At 46.1% G+C, this 27,485-nt stretch overlaps 1 protein-coding gene across 1 annotated transcript in view; it reads left to right on the forward strand.

The window, feature by feature from the left end:
• LOC144722728 (protocadherin Fat 4-like) overlaps positions 1-27,485 on the forward strand; it is a 130,625-nt gene that overhangs the window by 6,044 nt on the left and 97,096 nt on the right. Inside the window, 2 exon segments of the mRNA XM_078601079.1 lie at positions 3,835-6,855; positions 7,116-8,035. Coding sequence (XP_078457205.1) covers positions 3,835-6,855; positions 7,116-8,035 — 3,941 coding nt within the window.

The raw sequence follows: 27,485 nt of genomic DNA on the forward strand, positions 1-27,485 counted from the left end.
AGTTCACGGGAGTTGAATATTTAAATAACACGAACCGTTATTTTATACAAAAGAGCATCTTTGTTTTTTTTGGATAAAAAACCAACATGGCAATGCTAAATTCCAAGAACATATCCCGTCTATGCAGTAAGTGAACTCATATGTTACAGACTTTTAAGGCATTACCAGTAAGAGCGTCTGATTCTTACGATTCACAAAGGTCAGTGGAAAAGTCTTAAGCCTAAAAAAATAATGAAACAAAGACATTCCTACAAAACAAACGACTGCAAAGAACCACGTTAGCACGGCTAGCATAAAATACCACAAAAAAGCAAGCATTTGAAGCTAACGGTTTTTTTTGCTCGCTTAAAGCATTCTTTAAGTCCTTATAGAATACACGCATCTGATATTGAACCCTTGACTCTGTGATGTTAATGGAGAGCTTTTGACATCTGTAAGCAAACATTGAGTTGACATGTCGGTTGACACTAACGCGAGTTTACGAATGCTCGTCTGGACGCAAGTCTTGGTGGTGTGATTGCACAAGCGTGTGCGTCTCGCTTGTAGAGTTGTGATTAAGTACGTGTGTGGAGCGAACATAGTCTTGTACACGGCTGCCAGTATCATTACACTTACATTGTTAAATTCACTTGTCTGAAGCTGTGTATTACTTTAGAGAAGACACGTAACAATGCAACGGTTCATCAAGTGTAATGTTTTTGTTTTTAAGACGCTCAGGATGCATTCATCAATTTGATTTTTAACAATCAAATAGGTTCGGTAAAGGAGCAGCCCTGCAAATTCCTCGTTCATGCCATGATTGGCAAAAATGAACTATAGACAGCCCCCTGTGGGGGGCATTTAACCTACTCTGCCATCCTGGACACGTGTCTTGGGAGAGGTGGTAGTACCCACACTTCACCCCACCACGTGCTGCAACATGCCCATCAACCAACTGTGGTGAACCCATTTATAATGCTGGGCGCACAGATGTTAGGAGAATTTAAGAAACGTCACCATTGTTTCAACTGCCACGCCAAGGGGTTGAATTAAACCGGCGGACTTCTGGATTGCAAGTCCAGTGTGCCAACCATTACAACCATGGAATCAAAGATGTTTTAGCTATGCGATGTGTATGGTAGTGATGTGCTCATGTTGCATTACTTTCGAGCTCATAGAGCCAAAAAAACTAGACAAATGAGACGGAAAAAAAATACTAAAAATAATCATTGCATGATCCAAATCATGATCGTGAATCGTAAACGTTCTTTAGTTTTTTGGAAAGGTGAATTGTTACATCACTAGCTGCTGCTGCTGCTGCTAGGAGACATGCACAGTGTAGCAGCTTTCTCCAGGTGATCAACGCTCGCTGCTGAAGTTCTGCTGCTGTCTTGGAAATCAAGGACCGGCATGAAGGGCCCAAACAGGAGATAAGATTTATAGATGTCCAGAAAATGGTTGCACGAAATAAAACCAGGTAGAGTTGGCACTTACTTTTTTTGGCCGAAAGAAAAAAAAATTCTTAAAACCGCTGCAGAATGTTGCAGCCATGTGCAGCAGATAAGTGTTTGGCACTCGCATGAGAAAGGGGGAAGGAGGAGTTGGTGCCCACGTGTGCATCCCTCATCTGGGTGCTTGTACATCGCGGCTCCTATGCTTAGCGCTTATGCAGGTGATGGTGTTATAACCCATGCTCTCTTGTTTACGGGACGCTGCCGTGGTGTAGCGGTTGGCACACTGACATCGCGAGGTCGCCGGTTTTGACGTTCCAGCGTGACGTTGTCTTAAATCCCCCCCCCCACCCCGCTTCTGGCCACCGAGGCAGTATAAACGAGTACACCGCAGTTCGTCATTCGGCAGGTCACGTGCGATGTGGTAATGTGTGGCTACTCTCACTGCTTCCAAGAGGTCCGGCCGGTGTTGAAGAGGAGGCCAAAATACCCACAAGAGGGGCCTCTACCGCTCCCCCTCGCGGAAGCCCTTTGCCATCCTTTACCTTTTTTTTCTCATTCACACGGTGAATTCGCTGCCGTACATTCCATTGGCCATAAAATAATTAAAATGGTTATAAAAAAAAAATGCTTCTCCAGGGATAGCCGAGTGTTAGATTCAGCATTCAGGCGCATTCGATGAACTCGCGCGCACGACGAGAATTACTGCACTTTCACGGCGGTTAACATGAATAATTTTGACATTTAAAACGTATGCAAAGTGTAACTTTTTCTTTTTCACCTCTAGAAAGCTCTGATTTTATGAGAGGCCGCGTGTGTCTTATACGTAGGGGTCGGCACGGTTTGAACCGACTCAAACTGGTTTCAAATTGAGCAATCCAAACCAAACCAGCGACGACTGAACCAAACCAAACCAAAACCAAACCAAACTAAGCTAAACCAAACCTCTTAAGTTGGCTTGAACCAAACTAGTTTGAGCCGGTTCCACCCTGTCCGAGCCAAACCGAGTCGGTTTTCGTAGCCCCAAACCAAACCGAACCAGTTCAAACAGAGCCAAACCAAACCGATTTGGTTCGGTTCAAACCGCGGTTTGGTGGTTTGAGCCAAACCGTGCCGACCCCTACTTATACGTCACATTCTTCACGTGAAAAAAAAGAGACCACACCAACACACACAACACACACGCACGCGCGTATCTCTCTGTCTCCCACATCACCAGTTAAAATCAGTAAGGCTTCTAAATAGCGACGGTAACCTTACGTGGGGGGGGGGGAGTGTGGGCCCACCCATGGTCTGGGGGATTTTGTGGGTGGGAACGGCAGGAGAAGTGCGCTCTGCAGTCAGGCACGTGCATTAGCTCGGTATCAACTGTCCCATCTGCTTGGAATTGGGAGCAATACGCTAGTGGGGCAATGCCTTTTTCAGCGGGTGTTATCCGCGCTCACCGCTTGGCCGCAGGAACAGGCTTGAGATCGCTGGATGGATTACGCTTTTATGATGTCCAGACAACCATGTGGTGCCGTGGGGATTGCATTGAGTTTTTTTTTAATACGCATTCTTGGTTAACAATGTCCCAGTGCAAGGAGCACAAGTTTAAAGAAAAAAACGAGACAGAAAGAAAAATAGCTAGAGACTTGTGCCCAAATCACAGTACGTGGTAACTTTTTATACGCGTGTGTTTTTTTGTAATTTAAAACGTAAATGATATTAAACCACGTTTTGTCATGGAACTCAAAATTACAGGAGGTCCCTAATGGAAAGGCTAATTTTAGAAATAAATGCATTCTAAATGCTTACCAGCTGCACTTCTTAGTGAATGTCATGTCACCTCCCATAGTCTTGACATTGTATTAATTTATAGTGTAATGTTGACTGTAAAGATGCTGCATTGCTTGTAGTTTATTGCGACTGGATGACTGCATGACGTCATAAAAAAAGACCTGATGAGTTGGAATTGACAGCACTTGCAATTAATAAAATAATTGGTCATCATTTTACAAATCAATTCATTATTACGTATTTATTTTATGCGAACCCTCATTGAGAGGCGTGGTGAAATGCTTGGCATGCGGAGAGCTTTATCCTGCAGTTGATTGATGAAGGCACGACAATTATATTATTTAGATAATCAACAATAATTTGGATGATAGATCGCCCGGTGGCACAGTTAAACACAATGGGGCAAGCGTCTCTCTACAGCAGCATGAATGGGTGCACCGCGGCTAGGTGATCGATAGGTCATGTGTGGTGGGGTAAACTGTGGGTACCCCTACTTGCCCCAAGACCAGCGAGGAAGAGTAGGCCTTCCGCCAGCAGAGGCACGAGCAGCAATTACGGGGGAGGGGGGGGCTGCTCCGTTGCCGACCTTAACCAAGAATGCGCCGTTTGGTTGTGTGTGCCGCAGTCGCAAGCCAACTGGACAGGGAGCGCATCCCAATGTACAACCTCACCATCCTGGCATCGGACAATGGGAAGCCCGTGGCCCGTAGTGCCACGGCAAGCCTCGTCGTCTACGTCAACGACGTCAACGACCACGCGCCGCGCTTCGCCCTGAGCGCGTACGCGGCCGCGCTGAGTGAGGGAGCGCCCGCCGGGAGCTACGTCAAGGACGTGACGGCAACGGACGCCGACTCCGGCCTCAACGCCAAGCTCCGCTACTCGATCGTCTCGGGCAACGACCTGGGATGGTTTTCGGTGGACGAGAGCACGGGCCTGGTCACCACGGATGGCAAGGTGGACCGAGAGGTGGCGTCTGCCGTCGTGCTCAACATCAGCGCTCAAGACCAAGGAGCGCAGCCCAAGACCGCGTACACCTCCCTAACTGTCACCCTGCTGGATGTCAATGACGAACCGCCATTGTTTACGCAGACAAAATACGCGGCCACGGCGGTTGAGAATTCGTTGCCGGGACTGTTTGTCGTCTCCGTGTCGGCGGCCGACGGTGACTTGGGAGAGAACGGCACCGTGCGGTATAACTTCGACCCGGACATGCCAGCCCAGTACCGGGAGATGTTCCGCCTGGATAGCGTCACGGGCAAGGTGACGACACTCAAGTCGCTCGACCGGGAGGAGCTGGAGGAGTACCCCCTGGTCGTCCAGGCGCAGGACCGCGGCTCGCCACCGCTCGTCTCCACCACGAAGGTCACCGTGGTGGTCGGCGACCTCAACGACAACCACCCGGTGTTCTACCCGGTGCAGTACTTCGCCAGCATTCTTGAAAACGAGCCTGGCGGCACGGCCGTGACGACGGTGACGGCGACGGACCCTGACCGCGGCGCCAACGGCACGGTGCGCTACCAGCTCACCGCCGGCGACGCGGCGCGCTTCCAGGTGAACGCCGTCACCGGGGCAGTGAGCACCCGGGTAAGCCTGGACCGGGAGGAGCGCGCCGTCTACCAGCTGCAGGTGACGGCGCTCGACGGGGGTCACCTGCGGGCACGGAGCCCGGCCATCGTCACGATAACCGTGGCGGACGCGCAGGACACGCCGCCAACGTTCGCGCGGGACGACTACAGCTTCGTTGTGTTCGAGAACGTGGCGCCGGGCACCCTGGTGGGAAGCGTGTCGGCATCGACGCTCGACCTGAACGCCAACGTCACGTACCTGATCGTGTCGGGGGACCAGCGAGGCTCGTTTTCCATCGAGCGGTCCGGCGGGCGCATCTTCACGGCCAACGCCATAGACCGGGAGGAGCAGGCCTCCTATCAGCTGCGCGTCGTCGCCAACAGCGGAGGGGTGGCCGGAGAGGCCTCCGTCTCCGTCCTGGTGAAGGACCTCAACGACAACCCACCGCGCTTCCAGCAGGCGGTCGAGTACATCAATGTGGTGGAGAACTGGGAGGTGGGCCACTCCGTGTACCGGGCATCGGCGTCGGACCCGGACGAGGGCGTCAACGGTCAGGTCTCCTACTCCCTGAAGAGGAATCCCCACGACGTTTTCCACATTGACGGCGAGAGCGGGCATGTCACGCTGAGCGCCGCGGTCGATGCCTCGGCCGACTCCTATCAGGTGGAAATTCTGGCCCAAGACATGGGGATGCCACGGCAACACTCGAGCGTCGTCCTCACGGTGCAGGTACACGACGTCAACAACCACGCGCCCGTGTTCGACCGGGCCTCCTACGAGGTCTCCATCGCCGAGGACGAGCCCGTCAATTCGAGGTTCTTTTCGGTGCGCGCGACGGACAAGGACTCTGGGAAAAACGGCGAGGTGAAATACGAAATCGGCGAGGGGAACGGCGGGGAGAAATTCGGGATATTTCCCGACGGGCAGCTCTACGTCAGATACGAGCTCGACCGCGAGACGAGAGAAGAGTATTCCCTCACAGTCTTAGCCATGGACGCGGGGGTGGAGCCACTGAGCTCCTCGGTCACCGTGAACGTCACGGTGCTTGACGTGAATGACAACAAGCCCCTTTTTAACAGCAGCAGCTATGTTTTCCATTTCAGCGAAGAGCAGGAGGTTGGCTCCTTGGTAGGAGCTGTGCAAGCCACGGATGCAGATGCTGGCAGCAACGGCGGCGTAACGTACTCCTTCGAGAAGCCGCAGGTGAACTTCGAGCTGGACAGCGAGACTGGCAGAATAGCAAGCCTCCGAGTGTTTGACCGAGAGGCGCTCATAAGGCAAGGCGGTGCTGCCTCCTTCAGCTTCAGCATGGTGGCCACAGACGGTGGCCGCCCAAAGCCGCTGCAAGACCGCGCCACCGTTCAGGTGTTCGTCCAGGACGTCAACGACAACCCGCCGCAGTTCGCCAAAAGCGTCTATCAGGCCTCGGTGTCAGAGTCGGCGTCCAATCTCACGCAGCTGCTCCGAGTGACGGCTTCTGACGTTGACGAAGGTGTCAACGGGGCTCTGCGCTACGCCATCAACGAGGGCAACGAGGGCGGGAAATTCACGGTTGACGCCTCGACGGGTCAGATCACCCTCCTGGGGTCACTGGACCGGGAAGAGACTGCCTCCTACACCCTGGTGGTGAGCGCCACCGATTCTGGGACATCTCCCCTCGCCGCCAGCTGCACCGTCGCCGTTCAAGTTCTGGACGAGAACGACAACCCCCCACGTTTCACGGAATCGCTCCTGTCGGTGGACGCGTTGGAGAGCACGCGGGTGGGCGAGCTTCTCATCACCTTGACGGCCAGTGACGAGGACACGGGGCCCAGCGGCGACGTGCGGTACGCCATCGTGGCCGGCAACACGCACGCCACGTTCGCCATCGACCGCAGCACGGGCAGCGTGTTTCTGGCGCGCCGGCTGGACTTTGAAACGCAGAGGCTCTATCGGCTGAACGTGAGCGCCGAGGACGGCGGGAGACCACCGCGCTCCTCCGCCACGATCCTGGTCGTGCACGTCCGGGACTTCAACGACAACCCTCCCGCCTTCCTGCCGGGGGATGTCTTCGCTTCCATCATGGAAAACATCCCGATTGGTAAGTGGGTTTTCGCCTGTGTTTTCATTAAATTAATGTATAAATGGCGCAAAAACTGCATTTTCTCTCTGAAATTAGAAAGGCGTATTTTTTTCTTCTTCCGCAAATAGGCTGTTGATAGAAACAAACTTTTTTTACGTTGAACTTCGAAATTATTTTGCACCGTACGTAGCCATCCGTGCTAATCGGAGGCGAGCTGTTAAGAATTGTTGGGCTGCCTCTTCTCTCAAATAATCTCATTTCCATGTTGCTGCCCACAGGTACACGGGTCATCACCGTAACGGCCAGGGACCCGGACGCAGACGTGAACGGCGAGCTCCACTACTCTATCGCACGTCAGTTCCCTCCGGGCGCTCATTTCACCATCGACCCGGAAAGTGGCGAAATCTGCACGGCGGCCGAGATCGACCGAGAGGTGACGGGAGGCCTCTTTGAAGTCACGGTCAAGGCCACGGACAAGGCCATCCCCGTCCACACCCGGCGATCCGCGCTCAAGAACGTCACCGTGCTCGTGACGGACGAGAACGACAACGCCCCGCGCTTCGTCACGCCAACAGCCATATTGGTGGACGGCTTGAGGGCGGCTGCAGGGTCCGTGGTGGGAACGCTGCAGGCCTCCGACCCGGACGAGGCTGAAAATGCCGCCGTGCGCTACGCGGTGACGGGTGGCGACGCCGCCATGTTCGCGGTGGACCCGATCAAGGGCGAGCTGAGGCTGACGGCCTCCCTCACCCCGTCGCGCCTCGTGTACTCGCTCGACGTGGCGGCCTCCGATCGCGGCGCCGTTAGCAAGTCGACGGCCGGCAAATTTGTCATCATCGTGGGAGGCGGCGACGGCAGCGACGGCGGCGGCGCGAGGAACTCCAACGACGCGCCGGGCTTCTCGCAGCCCAAGTACCGGGCGGTCGTGCGCGAGGGCGAGCCGGCAGGCACGGAGGTCGTCAAGGTGGAGGTGAAGACGCCCACCGTCAGGGGAGACAAGCAGAGCGTGGAGTACTTCGTGGTGTCGGCGCGAGCGGACGACGGTAGCCCCGCGGCGAGCTTGTTCCGGCTGGACCGTCGCACGGGCATCATAGAGACGTCAACGGAGCTGGATCGGGAGAGCGGGCACGGCGCCTTCACGCTGGAGGTGGTTGCCGTCGAGGCCAAGGCTGCGTCTCCTAGAACGCAGCGAGCAGAGGTGGGTTCGGTGGGATCGTTGTGTCGTCTGAAAGGTATCTCGCGGTGGCTTTCTTAAAGTTTTGTCGGAGAAAAAAATATATATATTAAAAGCAGGGTTTCCACCCTTGAGGTACAATAACCAGAATACATAATGGGAAAAATAATATCTCACAATAGCGGAGGAGGGGAGAACTCCACGGAAATGCATTGTGTTGAGTTGTGCGTTGTTACGCATGTGACAAAAACGGGGACTTTTAATTCTCCGGATTTCCCAGGATAGCCATCTCAAAATGAGGATATCCTGGGAAAAGCAGGACACGTTGGTCATCCTGGGGCTGGAAAGGTGGTACAGTGTTTAGTGCTCTCTGCTATGAACCCAGTGAGTTAGATTTACAGCTATGGCTAACATCATTGGCAGGTGATATTTGAACCAGACCTGACCTCCTCCACCCCCTTCACCAACCTACACTAACCAGCATGGTAAAGTACGGTGTGAACAAGACAGAACACCATCACCGGCATCATGTGGGGATGCCTTTATCCCACAGTGGATGGAGAACGGTTGGAGTTGTACATTAAATGAGTTTATGCACGGGAATGTCAAAATTGTGCGGGACTAATTTGACCCTCAGTACCTGCATTCTTACTTGTAAATATTATTATAAATAATACATTCTCACCAGAACACCATCATGTAATGAGCTTGAAGTATGAATACATTTTTATACTGCAGTGTTAATGTGAATGTATTTATTAATTTTATTCTGCCATTTAATACACTATCATTTCATTTATCACCAACTGAGAGAAATATATTTTTATAATACTCTTTCTTGTTTTAATTTCTCATTATGTGTAACTTATTTAAATAATTTATATTTTCCTTATTGACCAATTATTTTCATAGTATGTGGTCATCACTTATTTGTTCAGACTTAGTGCTCCTTCCAAGCCATCGGATTTTTTTTCGTTTGACTTCTTTACAATTGAATTATTCTTCATAGTAATTTATCACATCTTTGCAAATCCATTGCTGGATGAAGGCCTTCCCACCCCACCGTGTCAGTCATGGCAGTTTATTTGAGCATACTTCACCATGCTGGTCGGTGAGAGTCGGTGAAGGCTGGGTCAGACGTCATCTGCCGCTGACGATAGTCACAGCCAGGAATCAAACTCAGGCGGCGGGATTCAGTGCTCAAAGTGCTCCAACCACCACACCCATCGGTCTACCCCGAGTTATTTTTTTTTTACAAATATGTATTTGACATTCATTTTGATAAATTCATCTCTAAATGAAAGGGAACTTTGTATATATATTTTTTATGGATTAGGAAACCCGCCCTGGCATGCTTGCGAGGCATGAATTTTTCATTCTTTCGCGCATCAAACTTAAAAAAAAAGCAACTTAAAAAATTGCCGCTACCGTGAGCTCTATTTATTGTTGCAGTAACGTAATGGCTTTAGTTTGCTTTACAAATTTTCATCGAAATTGAAGGGAAAATCACTTCCAATGAAAATACAGAGAAATGTTTTAAGGACTTATTCGCATTAGCAGGTATAGGATTTTGCTTTTGGAATTTCCTTTTTTGTGCTTTGTGTGCTACGCTAAGCACCATTTTAGGCAGGAAAGCGGCTCTCATCCCAAATTGGCCGCAGGTCAAGAAAACTTTTTTCTCCTTTCACATTTAAACAAATTCAGCAGGAAATTCTGGAAACTGCACAGCACTTGCAGAGGCGGCGTGTCCCAGGCAGCGTCACTTGTGAACGCAGTAACCCACATTAAGCAGCGGTCTTAGGGCACAGCTGTGTATTGTGTGAGAGCGACAATAACCGCACACGGAAAGTTGCACAAGACAAAGATCCCCCGTATAACCTTGACAGACTGGTGGGGGCAAGTGCTGTTAAGCGAGCACTTATGAAGGACGGCGCAGCACACGAAAGGACGTGGGTGTCCAGAATCATGCCGGGCCACCTTTGTCTCCCCAGTGGGCGACATTTACACATCACACCGGCTACTCATTTGAGGCTGAGTTCACCTAAGGGAGGCCCAGAACCGATTCAGATAATTCACTGGCGTTGGTGTCCGTGAGCGGGAATTGAACTTGTGTCACTGGGTCCGAAGCGGGGAGTGCCAACTTTTGCGTCATCGCTACACACAGAGTTGCACGCACACACACAGAGTTGCACGCACACACACAGAGTTGCACGCACACACACAGAGTTGCACGCACACACACAGGCGCTCATGTTTGCCGCATTTCGGCTGGAGGGCTTGCCGACACCTACGGTCATTACACGGCACTGAGCCCTTGCTGACAAGCTGCTTAATCATCGAAGGTCTGCATTGCTGTAAGGGGTACGGCATTAAGGTGGCCTGTTGCACAGCTTAAGCTGTGTTGCAGTCATGTTTGTTCATGTACAGCGCTCTTGTGAATCTGTTGCCGGATGAATACCTCCCCATGCCATGTGGGACATTGGGGTGGATGTTAACGCACTGAAGTGTGCGGTTCAGTGCGGGTTAGCAAAGACGGCGAGCTTGGAAATGTGATAAAAGCAGTACAGTGAAACAATGGGTTTTGCTCAAATATCTCTGCTGCCCACAGCTCCGCAATCTATATGTATGCATGTATGTTGAACTTCTTTTGCACCGTACATAGCCAACCGTGCCAATCGGAGGCACTGGGGATGGACAACAAACTAAACACAAAAAAACCAGTTCTGTAAGAAATGAGTTTTCAATGTAGGTTTAAAAGTGCATTGCTCCAGAGGCTTCCTATAACACCCACCATGATGCATGTTGGTCACCCATTAAAGCACTATCCAGGATCACTCTCAATTCGCTTCCAATATGAGATCAGGTGCTTTACGGTTAATTTGTTCATCGGCGTTATTCCATGGATGGTCCTGCGTTTGCAAATTTTGGGAAAATCTCTTCTTACGATGTGCTTCGGTTATGGTAGGAAACAGAAACACTGGGGAAACATTTTCGATTTAAAGCTTTCGTGACTGCAGGGATTCATCTATCTTGCTTTTTTCGGTAAAGTCACGTACAAGGGGAATAAAAATATAATAATAAATAAAATAACAATACATTTCTATTTTATTATGTTGTATTTTTATTATTTTATTATTTCCCTTCTACGTGACTTTACTGGGGAAAAACTCACGCGAATATAACGCTCACGAGCCCCACTTGCCACGCTGCCATGTCCTGGCCACATCACGGCCTCGGCAGGTTTGGGGATTTCACGAATATACCCGTGCACGATTACATACGGTATTGGGATCTTAGTCAACTTCCTTCAGCGACTATGGCCCATGTGCAGGGAGGACAACGAGCTTCAGCGCGCTCTCCACTGACGTATCGATTTACGGCATTTGGCGGCACGTGAGGCAGTTCTTCACATTAATGGGATAAACGTCGAGCAAACACAATGATGTATTGATTATAATAATCCGTGGCAGTGGATCAAGGCAGACTGCCTGAAGTATACGTACGTTACGTGGCAAGGCTGCAGGCTGCATTTGACAAGTACAATAAGGCCCTTGGAGCAAGAAATGTTCGTGTTGTTGAAAGCAGTACTTTCACGAAAAGTTTCCGCATCACTGGGTTCATCAAAGTGACGGAACTTTTATTTATAAAAACCGTTGCCGGGCTTGTGCACGATATCGCACGCTCTCAACCGTGTGATGTAAATGGGCTCAGAAAACAAAATGGAATTTTTCTCGAACAGAAGGCTCTCCATTGTGCACAGGAGTTATCTGCCATCATTAGTGAGTCCATCCGCCCAGAGATTTTGCCACGCAGCCAGGGAACCATCATTCCACGCTCATCATTTGTTTTTTTTTGCAAATGGAGTGTGTAACTGAGGTTCAATTGAGCTCTGTAATGAGGGAGTACGCATGCACGTTCCTGGACAGTCTTCTCACTAAAACGTCGTACTTCTGCAATGATCGTCAGCATGTGAATGGCGATGATGCCACTCATGAATGCGTGGTGATTGCCAAAGTATGGATCCCTGCAGTCACGACAAGTTCAAATCTAGGTTGTTTGTAAAAGGTTTCGTATATTGTTCAAAAGCTACAATTAGACAGCCATTTTAGTTATATTCATTACACTACACACACGAACATGCATTCTTGGATGCTTGGGAATGAGGAGCTTCGTGTACCCTCATCATATCAAGTTTTGAGAGAGGCAACACCGCAAACATCTCTGGTGCGATAGTTTTAAATGCTTGTGTTGTGTGCTGTTCAAGAGCACGCAAGCGTTTCCGTGAAAAAAGCCGTTTTAAGTAATTCAGGAATACGTTGCCAACAGTTCAACCATGAACTGTTGTATAATTATAATCCTTTAAAAATGGACAAAACATTTATGAACAACCCTGAATATTCAGTATATTTTCTTTAAATTTCCATTTAAAGCTTTCGTGACTGCAGGGATTCATCTTCTTGGTTCTTTCGGTAAAGTCACGTAGAAGGGAAATAATAAAAATAAAACATAATAAAATAATTCTCACGACGTATCGGCCACAACGCAAGCAGCCGTCCTCAGGTGAAGAACAGGTCTGTCGGAAAGACAGCGTCTGAATGAACACCACCAGGCTTGGCAGCGTTATTATGTTTTATTTTTATTATTTCCCTTCTACGTGACTTTACCGAAAGAACCAAGAAGATATATTTTCTTTGTCACACAAAACAGTTTAGCAACTGAAATTGTCTATCAATTGCACGAGTTACGTAACTTTGTAGCACAGCATTGCACTTTTATTTTTCAAGTGGCATGCCTTCGTTGTGAGCCCATGTGGTGAATTTTGAACCTGCTGTATCATTGGCTCGGGATTAGTTTGGCCAGCAATTCGTACACCAGGGGAAAGCAAAGCAATCATAGGCCACTAAAGCCTGCTTTCCTGGAACACAGTGTTTGGGGGAAGCTAACTGAGCTTCTCATTCTCTGCATGTTCATATCCTTTGCAAATCCCAGCATGCAACAGCGGGGCTTGTCCAATGGGCCAACATTTCCAGCACCGCGTTGGCAAAGATCGGCCCCCATTAAGTGAATCCAAGTGGTGACTCAGAGATATTGTTGAAACGCCAATGCTTTATTACCCCGTGCATGTCGGGGCTGCATGCGGGAAGAATTGACGGGGAGGGGATGGGATTAATGTTTTACGTGCGTGCGTTTCAATGTGTGCTTGTCATCGTAGACATTTCAAAAAGAGTACAAAACATGTGCATGCTTTGAGCTGGGAACGCGTGTTCTCCACTGCTACATTATAACAATATTGTTGTTTTTTTTTTGTGGCTGAGAAGAAGAGTTTGTTTCTGTATTCAAGCGGCAAACGGAATGTTATGTTGTCTCGGCCAAGGGGCTCTCATTAGTGCTGTTCACCTGCTCGCGTTCCCAGGCAGGGTGTGCGACCACCCCCCTTGTTGTCAGAGGTAGCTTTTGTTTTAACACCGCTCTTTGTCCGTGAACATTATTGGCACGTCTGTCCACGCGCCGTAACTAATAATCAATTTCAGTTACGTGCGGAGGAGTAATGAGGCGCATTGACGGAACTTCACGATACTCTTATCGAGTGTTGCTGCAATTATTCATTTATTATACAAAACAAAGCAGTTAACATGTCTACATTCCCATTTGGTATGGAAGGTTTTTTGTTTGAAATACTGTATCTAGTGGCATTTACTTAAAATGGCTGCAAAATCTCAGCTCTCAAAATTGATAGTGAGACCCACACAAGCATCAGAGGGGAATTCTGCATTTTTCTTGGCAATGAGGAAAGCCTTTTTCCGCACGAAGCATTGTACTTTTATTTTGCATCACAACATGCGCGGGGCCCATTGTTTCGGTGCATCTTACGGCTGTTTTGCTTGGCTGCTGTTCCTGTGCACCGATGGGTTTCGTGCGTCTTCTGCGCGCGGAAGAATGTGGCAGGGGCCCCCTGTCCATGCTTACAGTACCTAATCGCTGCTGCCGAGACGAAGAAGAAAATATTCCGCAAGACGTGCAAAAGTTCATGGGACTCGGGCGCTTGAAATTTTGGGCGTGAAGTTGACCCTTTACAAATAAACCTTTGGGGAATGTTCTTTCCTGCCCACCGGCTATTAAATCGGCCTACCATCTGCTAGCGTAATACTATACACTGTATAATGTATAATTTTCCACAATGCCGCTATCGCTATCTTTTTTCAGGATTGGAATTCATTCCATAAACAATAAAATAATTGGGAATGTTTGGTATGGTGATGGTTTAACAAAAAATAAGACATAAGTCTCCATCATAGAGCTAAATATATTTTAAGAACTCAGAAAAATATTTTGTTTACATACAGTGTGTTAATAGGATGTAACTTTATATTGCACCGAACATCTTTTGCACACTTGTGCCACATTATCGTGTGGTTAAGGAGTGTCCACGAGGAGCCGCTGAAACGAATTCCACACCGATTGTTTAGTTGTGTCCCGCAATCGTCCACTGTGTCTTGTAGAACCGTTATTGTTGACCTCTGACCGCTTGGTGTGGGTTGTGACCTCGGGAAATGCATTCAGGGGCAGTTGCACAAGGCGGTGGCAGCTGGCAGCACTCGTTAAAGGGGACAGTTGTTTTTACTGATTCGCAGGGCTACTCTTAGAGGGTTGTTCTAAAAGAGCTGTCCGCCGCTCGCCTGTAGAAAGCCCATCAACACACCCGCATCCCCAAAGGGTTCCATCATTAGTGGCCTTGTATAAACAAGTCTGTGGTGAAGAATTGTTTTTGATGAGTGACAGAAAGCTGCTCCTCTTTCCAAATTGTGTGTCGTCCCCCCCCCCCGTATTCCTATCCTAGAACGAATGTTGCCCGAGCGCTGTACAACGATTAGTTCAGACCAGCACTTCTAATTTACATGAGATCTTGCAAATTTCACGAGTGCACGTGGTTCGCCTTTTTGAATGGGTAAACCGTATTTACCCTGTGGCCCACGGGATAAAGGGGAGGGTCTGCACTGGGGGGCGAATGCATCTTAAACGAAGCTGCACTCCCGCGGCAGCTTGAAAGTGTCGCGAATTTGAAGCAAAGTTGCCAGCAGAGCAGCGTGGCTACTGAGATAGCTCCTGAGTGACACCCACTCTTATTCATGGAAACACTCTTTTGAAAAAAAATAACAGCCCCCCCCCCACCACCACAGAAGTTGCCAGCCCACATCCTGTAGTCCCCTAGGGCTGTGCAACAAAGACCCAGGAGGGCACGTGGATACACCGCATCAGGTCCTCGTTTCAGGAGGCATGGGAGGGCGGCGTGTGGCGGGGAATTTGAGGATTTTGGAATAACCCATAATTGCTACTCACAGCTGCACCTTGCAGAAGCATTTACCTAATTAAGCACTGCAGAATGTTGACCACCTATTTAGATTAGGGTATCATGTGCTGTTCATCCCAGTTAGATTTGATTCATCATTATTAGCATCAGCCATGCTGGGGATGGTCTCCGGGAAACCTTTAGCTTCTCTCACAGTCTCTCAGGCCAAATTGAAATGAAAACGTAGTCCGTTTCCAAGTATGGAATGTCGACACTTAGATTGCATGAAGGAAATTTTAAAATATATTCACTTGCGAGTCAGGCATGGAGGGACACACCTTTAGCAAAGTTGTTCACAGCACCATTTGGATATAATTCTTGACATTTGTATTGTGGATAGTTTATTTTAATATCCAATATCGTATTGTGCAATGCATAAGTGCAAAATATCCAGCTGCTCAAATGTGAAACTCATTTTTTGTCACGAGTGTGACCAGCTGCAAAGACTGCCGGGATCTCGGCAGCGCTAGACTGAATGACTATTAAAAGAATAAAACATTCCGATGAGCCAGGGAACCCTTTCTGCTGGCTCTATGAGGCTCCTTACCATTTAAATGGCAGGACTTAAAGCTTTTTGGTTACTCAGATATCCCTCTTTATGAACAGCCGTTTTGATTTATTCTTTGTGGAAACGCAGTGGGCTCTTCTGCATATTAAACTGCCTTTGTTCATGTTTTTACAAATTCGCAATTTGACAAAAAAAAAGGTAGATTTATTTTCAAATAAAAATAGAGTTTGAAAATATTTTCCGTCACAATCTCCTTTGTAGTTGACACAATCATAACAACTCTTTTACTAAGTGCATTTCGGGAATTTACTTTAATGATTATGACTTTTAAAATAATCTGATCATTTCTAACCGTTCTTTTTATGAGATCATAAGTAAGAACATATCTTGAAGTTGACAAAAGACCTGCCAAATATCGCATTTTTAATCAAGTTTGGCGCCGTTCTTGCATGATGTACAGCTTATCCGCGGAAGCACGGCTGACATAATGCAGAAACACGAGTGGCCTTTCATGGGCCTTTTTTCGATGGAGAAGTGCTGCAAAAAATAGCTATTTTCACATGTAGCGGATGACAACCTCTCCCCTCATTGTGTGAGCCAGGGGATCACGTCACAGTGCTCTGTGTTCTCCCACACATCCGTCCATCTGTTGGCGGCAGAGTGGCGCAGTTGTGATACGTGCGCCTCACAGCCAGAAGGCCCTGGGTTCGATTCTTGACTTGGGTGCCTTTCCTGTAAGGAATTTGTATATTCTCCTCTTGTTCTGCATGGGGTTCCCTCTGAGTCTTGAGATTTCCTCCCATATATCAACAACCCATCAACGTATTGGCTAAACATCCCAATGTTAAAAACTTACATATACCGTATTATTGGGACTACACATAATTATTGGGACTACACATAATAAACATTACACGTAATAAAAATATATCTTTTACTGCATCGCTCGTAATGCAGACAATCTTGTTTGATCTTGAAAGCCAAGCAGGATGGAGCACGGATAGTGCCTAAAACTAAAGTAAACTATTTTTTAAGTATTCTTTTATCAGGTAAGGTCCACTGAGCTATATAGCCGTTTTTCAGAAGCGACATGGCCACAAATGATAGCTGAACAAAGTGGCTTATCACGTGGAAAATTATAGCAGCCAAATACTCTAAACGCACGTTGATTCTAAATGTGGAGGGCCCGCAGAAGAATCCACAATACCACATGGAGTGCATGCAAACTCCAAATGTACAGCAGGTGTCAGGGTTGGAATCGAACCCACGACCTCCTGTATTCCAGGCGGGGTAGAAAACTTGGCAGAACCCTCCGGAAAAGGAGTTCTGAGAACCATTTAGTCCTTTCCTGGGTAAACAAGCATCATGCTAATTGTACAGAACTGTCTGTTCACGCCATCTATAATTTTTCCATTGTGATCACGCAACTCCTCTTATGGATTATTTAAAAAATACATTTAAGGTACTCCCCGTAATGTAAACGTACGCAGCAACAACAAAAATCAAACGCATATTTTTTGACGATGACTCTTTATCGGAGGTAAAGAAAGGAAAGAACATTGTTTGGTTTGTAAAGGTCAAGGAAACCCCTTGTCAGCTATGGTTAAATAGAGACGCTGTTTATACAAAAGTTAGGAAGCGTTTCTATAACATTGTGTGGAAATTAGATTTTTTGCAGAAATGACCTTTAATCACCCCCCCCCCCTTCCAAGGTTTCCACAGGACTACTTGAACATGTCGAAGCTGTTACATTTTCGCACTGACACCGAATGGCCACAAACCTTTATTTGTTCATTCATGTTTAATGGAAATTTAAAACTAATGCACTTTTAATTCTAATGTCTTTTGCTTTTTGTACTGTGGAGAAAATTATATCCAATAACAATAAAAATACTGAAGGCTATTTCAAGTGAACATTTTTAATACACAAGCCTTGGCAGGTTAATTTACAATAGTGTTAGTCATATGGTCTTACACACATTACAACTGCCAACACCATTTGCCAACATCACTGGCAGCGAGTGAAAAAAAAGTTTCAATTAATTATTGTTCTTAAATTACCCCTTCCAGCTGTTCATTCTACACAGCTATAATATCAGCATTGTATCAATTGAGGGACGCATGCCACGTGTTAGGTTCCACGGTAAAATAAATGTCACTTCTCATCTGGCGTGTACCTACCGTGAACATTGCGCAAAAACAAATGGTGACCATATTCAGTTGTCTCATTCCCTTTCCTAGTTGTACCGGCACGACGGCCGACGGTTCACTCTACTTTCTTGGGACCTTTTTCAGGCATTGAATGGAGCAAGCTCACGTTCTCTCTCGATTATAAAGCGTTGCTGGCTGCTGCTGCTGCTTACTGCCGATGCCATTCTTTGATTTCATCACTTGTATGCGTGTGTGGTGAATCCAGACAACGTGCACACACCATGCGTACCAGATCATAAGCTGCTCCATTCAATTCCTGAAAATGCTTCCAGCACGTTCGGCGAAACATCGGACACCATGCCAAGCAACACCACCGCGATATAACCCGAAGACACATCAGAGATTCATACTCTTAGGTTTTTTTTCGGTAAAGTCAAAATTAAAATTAATAAAAGTAAGATAAAAAATCACGACGTTTCGGAGGCAACACAAGCTTCCGTCGTCAGGTGGAACCGTCACAGCACGATTGCTGTATCAAGTATTACTTGATACAGCAATCGTGCTGTGACAATCGTGCTGTGATGGTTCCACCTGAAGACGGAAGCTTGTGTTGCCTCCGAAACGTCGTGATTTTTAATTTTACTTTTATAAATTTTCATTTTATTTTTTTACCTACGTGACTTTACCGAAAAAACCTCAGAGTATGAATCCTTGCAGTCACGAAAGCTTCAAATCTAGAACACATCAGAGAGCTGTATAGCTGAGCCACGAAAACCTCAACATTAGTGGGCACCACGGAAATACATTTTTTTAGCACCCAACTTGGTATATCCCTTTTGGCAGCGGGCTTAAAATATGTCGGCATGCAGGAGGACGGGGGGAGGCGGTGACGGAATCACGCGCAGCAGCTGAAGGAGTGCGGTCTCGGCGATTGCGGTCACAAAGTTCCCGTAGGAGAGAGAGAGGCGGACGTGGTTCCGCGGCTTTTCTCCCGGGATTGCTCCCCAGCATGACGTGGTGCTTTGCTGTCCGCTCGGGCTCCATTGATGAATGACAACTTCACTCTGTTGCCCTGAGGTTCATGCCACGAGTGCAATCCAAGTGATAAGGAAATGCACGTTAAGGAAATAAACCAGCATTAATTCTAGATTTGAAGCTTTCGTGACTGCAAGGATTCATATTCTTAGGTTTTTTTCATTTACTTGATACAGCTGTCGTGGCTGTGACGGTACCCACCTGAAGACGGAAGCTTGTGTTGCCTCCGAAATGTCGTGATTTTTATTTTTATTTTATTTTATTTTACTTTTTTAATGTTTTACCTACGTGACTTTACCGAAAAAAAAACCTAAGAATATGAAACCAGCATTACTTTTTTTGTACGTCCACTTTCCGAAATATATGCAATATTTATATACCTTTATTCAACCGTATATGCTCTGTTGCATTGTGCTGTGCACCTGAAAACCCTAGTTGGATTCCCAGCTATGGCTAACATCAGCGGTGGGTCAAATCTGGCCTCTTCATCCTTGCACCAGCAGACACTCTGATCAGCATGGGGAAGTATGGACTAACAACCCCCATTCAGAAGTGGATTAACAATGGTCTGTATATAACATATACCCTGTTATATAAACAGCTTAGAGATAGTATTAAAAAACACATGTTTAGGTCTTCCCATGTAAATTCATGACCTGATTAGGCTAGTAAATCTGTGTGTTCATTCTCCAAACTCTGTTTATAATGGTGGAAGGATTAGCAGCGTCTATTCCAAATGGCTCTTGTTTTAGGTGATGGTTCAAACTAAAGTGTTTGAATGGCTAAAACATAGCTACTTGACCCTCTGAGGTCCAAATTAGGTGGACCAGAGTTTGCACGGCTGTATATCTTTTTTTTACATCATCCCCCGGTCTCTAGGATGAGCAGTGCTGGCCCAAGACTTATTTTCTTTGAATCTTTTCATTGATCAAAACCGTTCCAATCGTGCACGCTTAAATTGGTCCTTTGTAACTGTATCCTGCTCAATTCCCAAGTCTGAGGTCATAAGTTGTCCACGTTGAAACTTCCCCCACCCCCCCCTCAAACGCTGAAGAACACATTTTAGTTTTGCACACACTCAACTCACAAAGTTGACTCCGCTGGAGGAACATGCGTACATAACTTTAAGTTGATGAAGCTGCCGTTTTTCGAGACCGTCGTTCTGTCGGAGCACCCCCCCCCCCCCTTTTTCGCGTACGCATTTCTTTTTCTTCCAAAGCGCGAAGCTTCGCGGCAAAGATGAATCGTGGCGCTTTTTTTTCCCCCTTCTCCTTATTCCCGTTCACAGCTTTGTGCGTGATGAATGAATTCAGAGCGTTGGCAGGAAAATCTGGGCGGATGCATGCTTTAGGGGTGGGTGGGGGTGCGTTCCAGGTTGGAACCTTTAATCCCCGCCCTCTCTTGTGTAAGGGCCCCCCCCCACTCCATTTGCCTAACAAAACGGTCGCTGGCGGGGAAGGTTTCAGCTCTGATCGTGAAACGCGCCTCTCCGTTGCATTCAGTGAGGAGCAATAGCAAGATGCCCTTTTTTTAATCTTAGGGTTCTATTTATCCGTAATGCCTCTCTTTTGCTAAGAACGGCTTAGGAGTAAAGTTAGAACTGCAATACTGTATTTGATTCAACAGTTTTCTTTTGATGAATTGCTTCATAGCAACTTTTTTACACTTTAATGGAATTAATTCCATTTCCATTTTGTTGTTTAAGAAGTAATCTACATTGCTACAGAGTTGCTTGTCATAAAACAATACTTTTTATTAACATTTTGTGAATTCTCGACTGATCGACATGCTTATATAAAAATGGGAGCATATTTGTTACAGAAAATTATCCGGTAGTGTGTATAGTGGGAATATACTGTAATGTTCAGTCAATTGAAAACATGATTCGATTTTTTAATCCAGTGCTGTTTAGAATGCTAAAGAATGAACTTTCTGCTTCAAGATTTATTCCTCGCATTGAATGACTTTGTGAAAGAACCCCATGCTTCGTTTGGCACTCATTATAATCACAGACACACAGGACATTAACATCCCGAATCTACTGGCAGGGCAGGCGGACGGGTGCGATGAGCTCTCGGGGACATTTTGTGCCTGGATCTGTGGTCCATGTTCTGGATAAATCTACCTCTGACATTTGCCAACATCGTTTGAAGAACACTTTCAAAACCGGTACCCTTGCTGTGAATACATTTGGACGACGATAAGTTAATGACGACCTAAACTATTTTACGCATATTTTATGGCAGATGCGAGGTCTCAGAAGTAATGTTTTTTTTTGGTTGTTTAGACGTGGGATTTGAACCTCTGGATGTGTTGGTGTGAGCTTCAAGCCCCCCGCCAACGCAGATCGGACGGATTTGTGGCGATTAAAGTCTTGACAGAAACTGGGCAAACGTGGCAGTCGCCTGCTGATCTTCCCAGCGTTTGTGGCTAATTTGCCGAGATGGCTAACAATGTCCATGACAGCTAAGGAACGGTGCGAATTCAATCACCAATTCTGCACTTCATTCAACCAATTCACAATGCGTAGGCATTAAAAGAATTGTCACTCTTTCACTCACGTTTTTCTCATAGTGGTTGGAAGTGGGAGAAGTTCTTTTTTTTGGCAATACATGTCATATTTTAAACATTTTCCCAAAATGCTTTTGTTGTTCTTGTCCTATTTAATACACCGTGAAGAGTTGCACGTATATAGCTTGCACAAATTATTAGAACCAATCGGATTACAATAATTTACATCTTGAATCAAGCAGCAAAGTTGAATCGCAGCTGATATGCATTTCCTGTACATGACTGTGCATTACTGTGCATATCTGCTCCACGTTCGTAGCTAAAGTCGCCGTGGGTTGCCTTTTATCCCCAGCTTCCCTAAGTATTGTTAGATTTTTTTTACATTCTCTTGCCTCTCAGATATTTGACTCTCTTGCGTACCTTGGGACACTTATTTCCCTACACTTGCATGCACATGTGCTTACCATCTTAGTCTGCAGCCAGCGCCGTACACTTTTATTTTCTTACCAAACATTTTCCAACTTCAAGGATGCTGCAGTAGATTAACCCAAAAGCATGGTCCTGGTAGCCAGATGTGTTTTTATAAGAAAGGTCTTGGTCCCTGAATTTGTGTTCGGTCATAAGTTGTAGGTATACGAAGCAATCACGATGGGACTTGGGGCCTAGGTTTACGTGAGCAGGTAATTCGGAATGCGAGAGGTGATTGGGTGGCTCAGGGATCAGAGCAAACGGCTGGCACCACTCAAGGCCCGAGTTCGAATCCGAGCAATGATTTAACTGAGTTTGCAAGTGAAGTGACTGGATGGTCTCGGTCTGGTCACCAATAACAGCAGACATGTAGCAAAACATTCTTAAATGTTCTACTAAATTTGACTCATCGCAGCTTTGAGATTAGGAAACCTGTCGTCTTGATTGACATGTGATGAATACTTTCCTGCGCGTTAAAAGGTGTGCCCTCGGTGTCAATGAGGAGGGCTGTTGAAAGTGACTTCAGAAGTAGTTTAATGACCTAATCTTCCTCGGCTATTCTCTGACACAAGGTTCATGTACCGCTGGCTCCTGAGTTCCAAAACAAAATGCCTTATCTCATGACAAGATGTCGACAGCGCAACTAGAAAATAATTGGGAGGGGGAGGGGGGAGGAGGGCAGGTTTCAATAATACATTCTTGAGAAGTTTTTCTTACGATGTCCGACGTTTGCGCTCCGAGCATGTGGTGGAATGAAACGGCACAACCGCAAAGATCTGTGCAGCGGTAACGCGTCTCGGGCTCTTAAGAGAACGGGGGGAGAGGTTCGGGAGGGGCCACATTCGAAGGGCACCTAATTGGGTTTCTGATCTTCGTAGAATTGTCGTTGCGTTGGCACCTGAATTAGGTAGCGGACAGCAAACGGCCTCTGGAATTGCACGCACTTGGTGCTCAGCGGTGCGTGGGGTGAGAATTACTGGTGTGTGGAGCTGCCTCCGTGCTCGTCGCAGCACGGGCGATCGTGGACCAATTTACAAACCGTCGAGGCAAGTGATGAGAGAGTATCGAGGCCATTCGTTGTGTTTCGTGGAGGCATTTTTTGATGAGGGTCGTCCCTTCATATTTAATGATTCTGAGCAGAGAAGGCGGTTGTAAAGTCGCTGGCTAAAGCTACGCGATGTCAGTATGCGAAATGACGATTATTTAAAATGTTTTGGCAGAGGTTTTACCTTTGATTAAATAAATATTAAACTATTAAACCCTCAGACCATGAAATAGGGCCAGAAAAATATTCTCACTAAGTTTGTTCCAAATTGTAAACAAACCTGCATTTTTTGTGACTCATTGTAACAAATTTTCCATAGATTACGATAGTTTTTTTTCTCATTTTTATAATAAGGCCACTATTATATATTTTGGCAATTCTTATTGCCAGCCTCCATTAACGTTCATCTTATATCTTTGCCAGAAAGGCCAAAGGGGCTTGATAATGTATCGTTTGCTGGACTGTTTAGTCTGTCCACATGTTGGTCTGTATATGTGTCCAATTGGTCAGTATGCTGAAACCTGTGTTGCCAGAGTAACTTGAGAATGATTATAATTACGCTTGGTAACAACGAGTTAGATACATCTTAGTCATTGTTCAAAGAGAAGCCTTTTACGGTGGTACACACACGTACATAATAAGGGCCATCTGACAGTGTGCACTGTGAAAACAACTGTCCCTTAATAGTGCAAAGACATAAACATTTAGTGGCGCTGTTTGTCTCTTGATTTGTATCATGAAAACAATATACGGGGCATTTAAGTTCTGAAGTTTTCTCGTATGTGGACCGACGCACGGAAGACTACAATCTCTGCATTCCCTTCAGGTGATGCTCTCCGTGTCAGCTGGCTATAGAAGAAAAAAAAATAACGATAATATTTTACACTACCGTTCTTTAAATGATGTGTATTGGATGTTTCGAGGTAACGGTGCAGCCCCCGCAAATGCTCACTCCGCTGCTGGCGGAATAGCCAGCACTCTAGAGAGAGCCCCTCTATAGGGTGGTTTAGCCAACTCTCCTAGAATGGCCAGACAAACTCTTTGGTTCTTTCGGCAAAGTCAGTTAGGTAGAAACAAAATAAAAAAAATCACGACGTTTCAATCGCAACACAAGCAACCGTCATCGGGCAGAACCGATACAGCAGGAGCATCCAAACTTTACCCCAACACACACGTGATCTGCCGACCGACTGGCAGTGATTGGTTGCGCGAGACCAACGTATGTTTCTTATGCCACAAAATAAGAGCGTCGATGTGTCGGAAATTGGCACGGGCAATGCAGCATCATCCCGGCACCAAACAGAGACAAAACTATGCATCAGACAGACCTAAAGCCCTTGAGAAACAATGACACGGGGAGGGTTATGAAAATGAAAACTCTTTTAACAGATCTTCGCAAGGATTGTTGGGGATCATTTTCTTGCAGCAGCAATTTGTGATGCTATTTTGCTCTTGAGTGTCTGGAAGGGACATGTACACGCACCGGTGGGCATTGTGCTTTCGGGGCCAAGATTTATAAAGGGCCCTTGAGGCGGTGTACTTGGGGAGGCGGTGGGATTTGGAGTTGACGGGGTGGGGTCCATTGAGGATGGTGGGGGATTGGGTTCAGCTGTATCACAAAGCCAAGCACTGATGGATGGAGGACTCCAGAGCAATCGACAGTTGGCAGAAGCTGTGAAGGCACACTCGGGAGGGAGACGGAGGGTTGGGTTTTAGTAGAACTACAATGGAGCCAGAAGTAATTTTTTTTGTTGCACGGAATGTTTTTCTTATTTGGAGCCATAAATGCGTACAGCATGTGCGTATAACCATCCGTGATCGATCCACTGCTGCGTGAAGGCCTGCCCAAGCCATTCCTTGCAGTCACGTGATGCAACAGTCTGCCTAGCTCTCCTGCACACGAGCTGATCTGTCGGACATGTTGTCGTGTGTGTTCCCTCCTTTGGATGTCACGCTGACCACCCTGGCCAACATCTTTTCTCGTGGCACGACCTGCCCTAGCCCACTCGCTTTCCTTAACAGGCAATAGGACGTCTGAAACGTTCACTTGCATTCTAATCCACACACTCTTCATACTGATTCTCAGCAGTAATTATAAGCATGCACCTCTACGTGCTTAATTTCATAAATATGTAATTTCTATGCTAAATTGACTTTGCTAACTTTAAGTTATTTTGCATTGGAGGTGAGGTTTATTAATGTAATGCAATAATTTACTCACTGGATCACTATTTTCGTATTTAAGCACACAGGCACTGGTATCATTTTGCGTGCCATTGTTCACCCATTAATATTTAGCACAATGCATTTCATTGTATCGATGTAATGCAAGATAATAGTTAACAAATATTGATTTCTTAGCAGCATTGGCCTAATATATATAGAAGCTATCAAGCGAGCCTATTAAAGGAGCCTCCAATAAAGTTAGGGGATTCATTGGCTCTGTCCTTGCATCCTTAGAACTTCAGATATAAGGATTTACACTTACAATGCTATTGCACGGCAATCCCGCGAATATCGTCACGGGTGGTGTGGAGCGTACAAAGAAATGTTCACACTGAAACCTGCAAAAGCACAAACAAATAGACGCATACACAAATTCAACTTGAAAAAAAAAACATTACCATAGTGTTACAAATGACCAATTGTGCTACTGTTCTGGGATTCTGCATGTGGCACGCCAGCTTACACCAAAGCGCTTGCGTTCTAATGCTCACATGCTATTTTTGCTTCAGTGCGCAGCATGATGTTGATTAAAAAATACACTTTTTTTATGACGGTATTTTATTTTCAATCTCGGTGAGCTACGTGATAAGTTTCATGGCGATCGTTTTATGGATCTTGTCGTTCTTGTAACAAAAATGTGAAGCGTTCTCACGCGGACGGACATGACATGTTTCGGCTAAAACAATATTAGTTCCCTCTCAAATAGACAACACATGCTTGTTGCTCTGTGTGTGTGTATGTTTAATAGTCCCAATAACACACGTTGGAGCATTCTTCCTATTTTATAAGTTTGCTGCAAGGACAAGTCATCCCGATGGCATCATCAACCTCCCAACCATCATCACGCTCCTTCACATGAACTGATGTCATCTTTCCATCTCCATGAATGTCATTCCTCTCGGACGCGTTCTCATTCCTTTGGACGCATTCCCTCCCATTGGTTGGCATTCCGGCACCAGTCTCGTCTATCGGCCATCCTCCACCAAGCCCGTGCTGAGCAGCGTGGTCAACAAAGGCCCGTGACTAAGGGCAGCTGGTGACTTGTCATTTGAAAATGCAATAGCAATATTAATGTCAACTGTACAATGTCACTAATTTTGGTAATGAGCAGGTATCGTGGTCTGAGTGGAGCAGATGCGTTTTGAGTGTCAGATAAAATGCTCTGCAACGATATGCAATTTTTATTTGGAATGCATTGAATTTAATTGCAAATGTAAAGCCATCTGAGGTCTAAGAGACAATTATATTGTTTCACAGAAGATATAGAAAATAAGTTTGAACTTTTTTTTGTAATCAAATGCTAGGTGCATAGCCTTAATATGCATATATGAATGCAAGGCCGTATTTATTCTGTCATACCTATAACTGCATTGCTTAATTTATATACAAGAAGTGTATTGATTTGAATAAGGTTCAGAATATGTTTAACGATGTAGTATATTTGCATTTAAATTACATGCTGTGGGCTGCTTTGAATAGGTGTTTTAGGCTGTTCAATGTATTTGAAAAATTAAAAGAGAGATGTCTCACTTCTTATTTAATGGTAGCCACATGCCATTTTTTTTATATCCCTTTCATAGAAGTGTCCTCAGATGAATACTCTCAGATAATAATGACAGCCTATCAATTCAAGTGCCAATTTATTTTCTTACTGACCGCGTTAAGATAATTAATATTTTAATTAACGATTGTCTTTCCATAAATTAAGAAGCTGTGTGTTGAAGCACCAAACATACTCACAAACTATTAGGACTCCTGAGATTATTGAGATTAAATTAAGCAAAACATTTGGCTGAGCAGCTTGTTTTGCAATTAAAAGCTATGCAAAGCCCTCTCCAGTTTCTTTGAGGCTCAAGACGAATGGGTGCCTAGTTATATAATTTACATACATTTTAGATATCTATTCATAAAGACAGATGGAACATAAAAGCACGTAGATGCTTGTGTAGGCGCCTGTTAAAATTAATGTCAATACTTCAGTGGGCTAGAAACAAAGTAAGGTGGCTCGAAATACACCGCTTACACTTTCATTTTAAATGCGCCATTTTCATAATCACAAACCACAGCAACACGAATGAGCTGAAGGCTTCAGAACACGATTGAAAAAAAAGCCCAGCTCAACACCTTCATCGGATGGAGCTTTCACTAATTCATGCGTCCACAGCACAGCGGTCACTGACAC

The sequence above is a fragment of the Lampetra planeri genome, chromosome 15, assembly GCF_965212315.1.
Source record: "Lampetra planeri chromosome 15, kcLamPlan1.2.h2, whole genome shotgun sequence".
In the NCBI taxonomy this organism is placed as follows: Eukaryota; Metazoa; Chordata; class Hyperoartia; order Petromyzontiformes; family Petromyzontidae; genus Lampetra; species Lampetra planeri.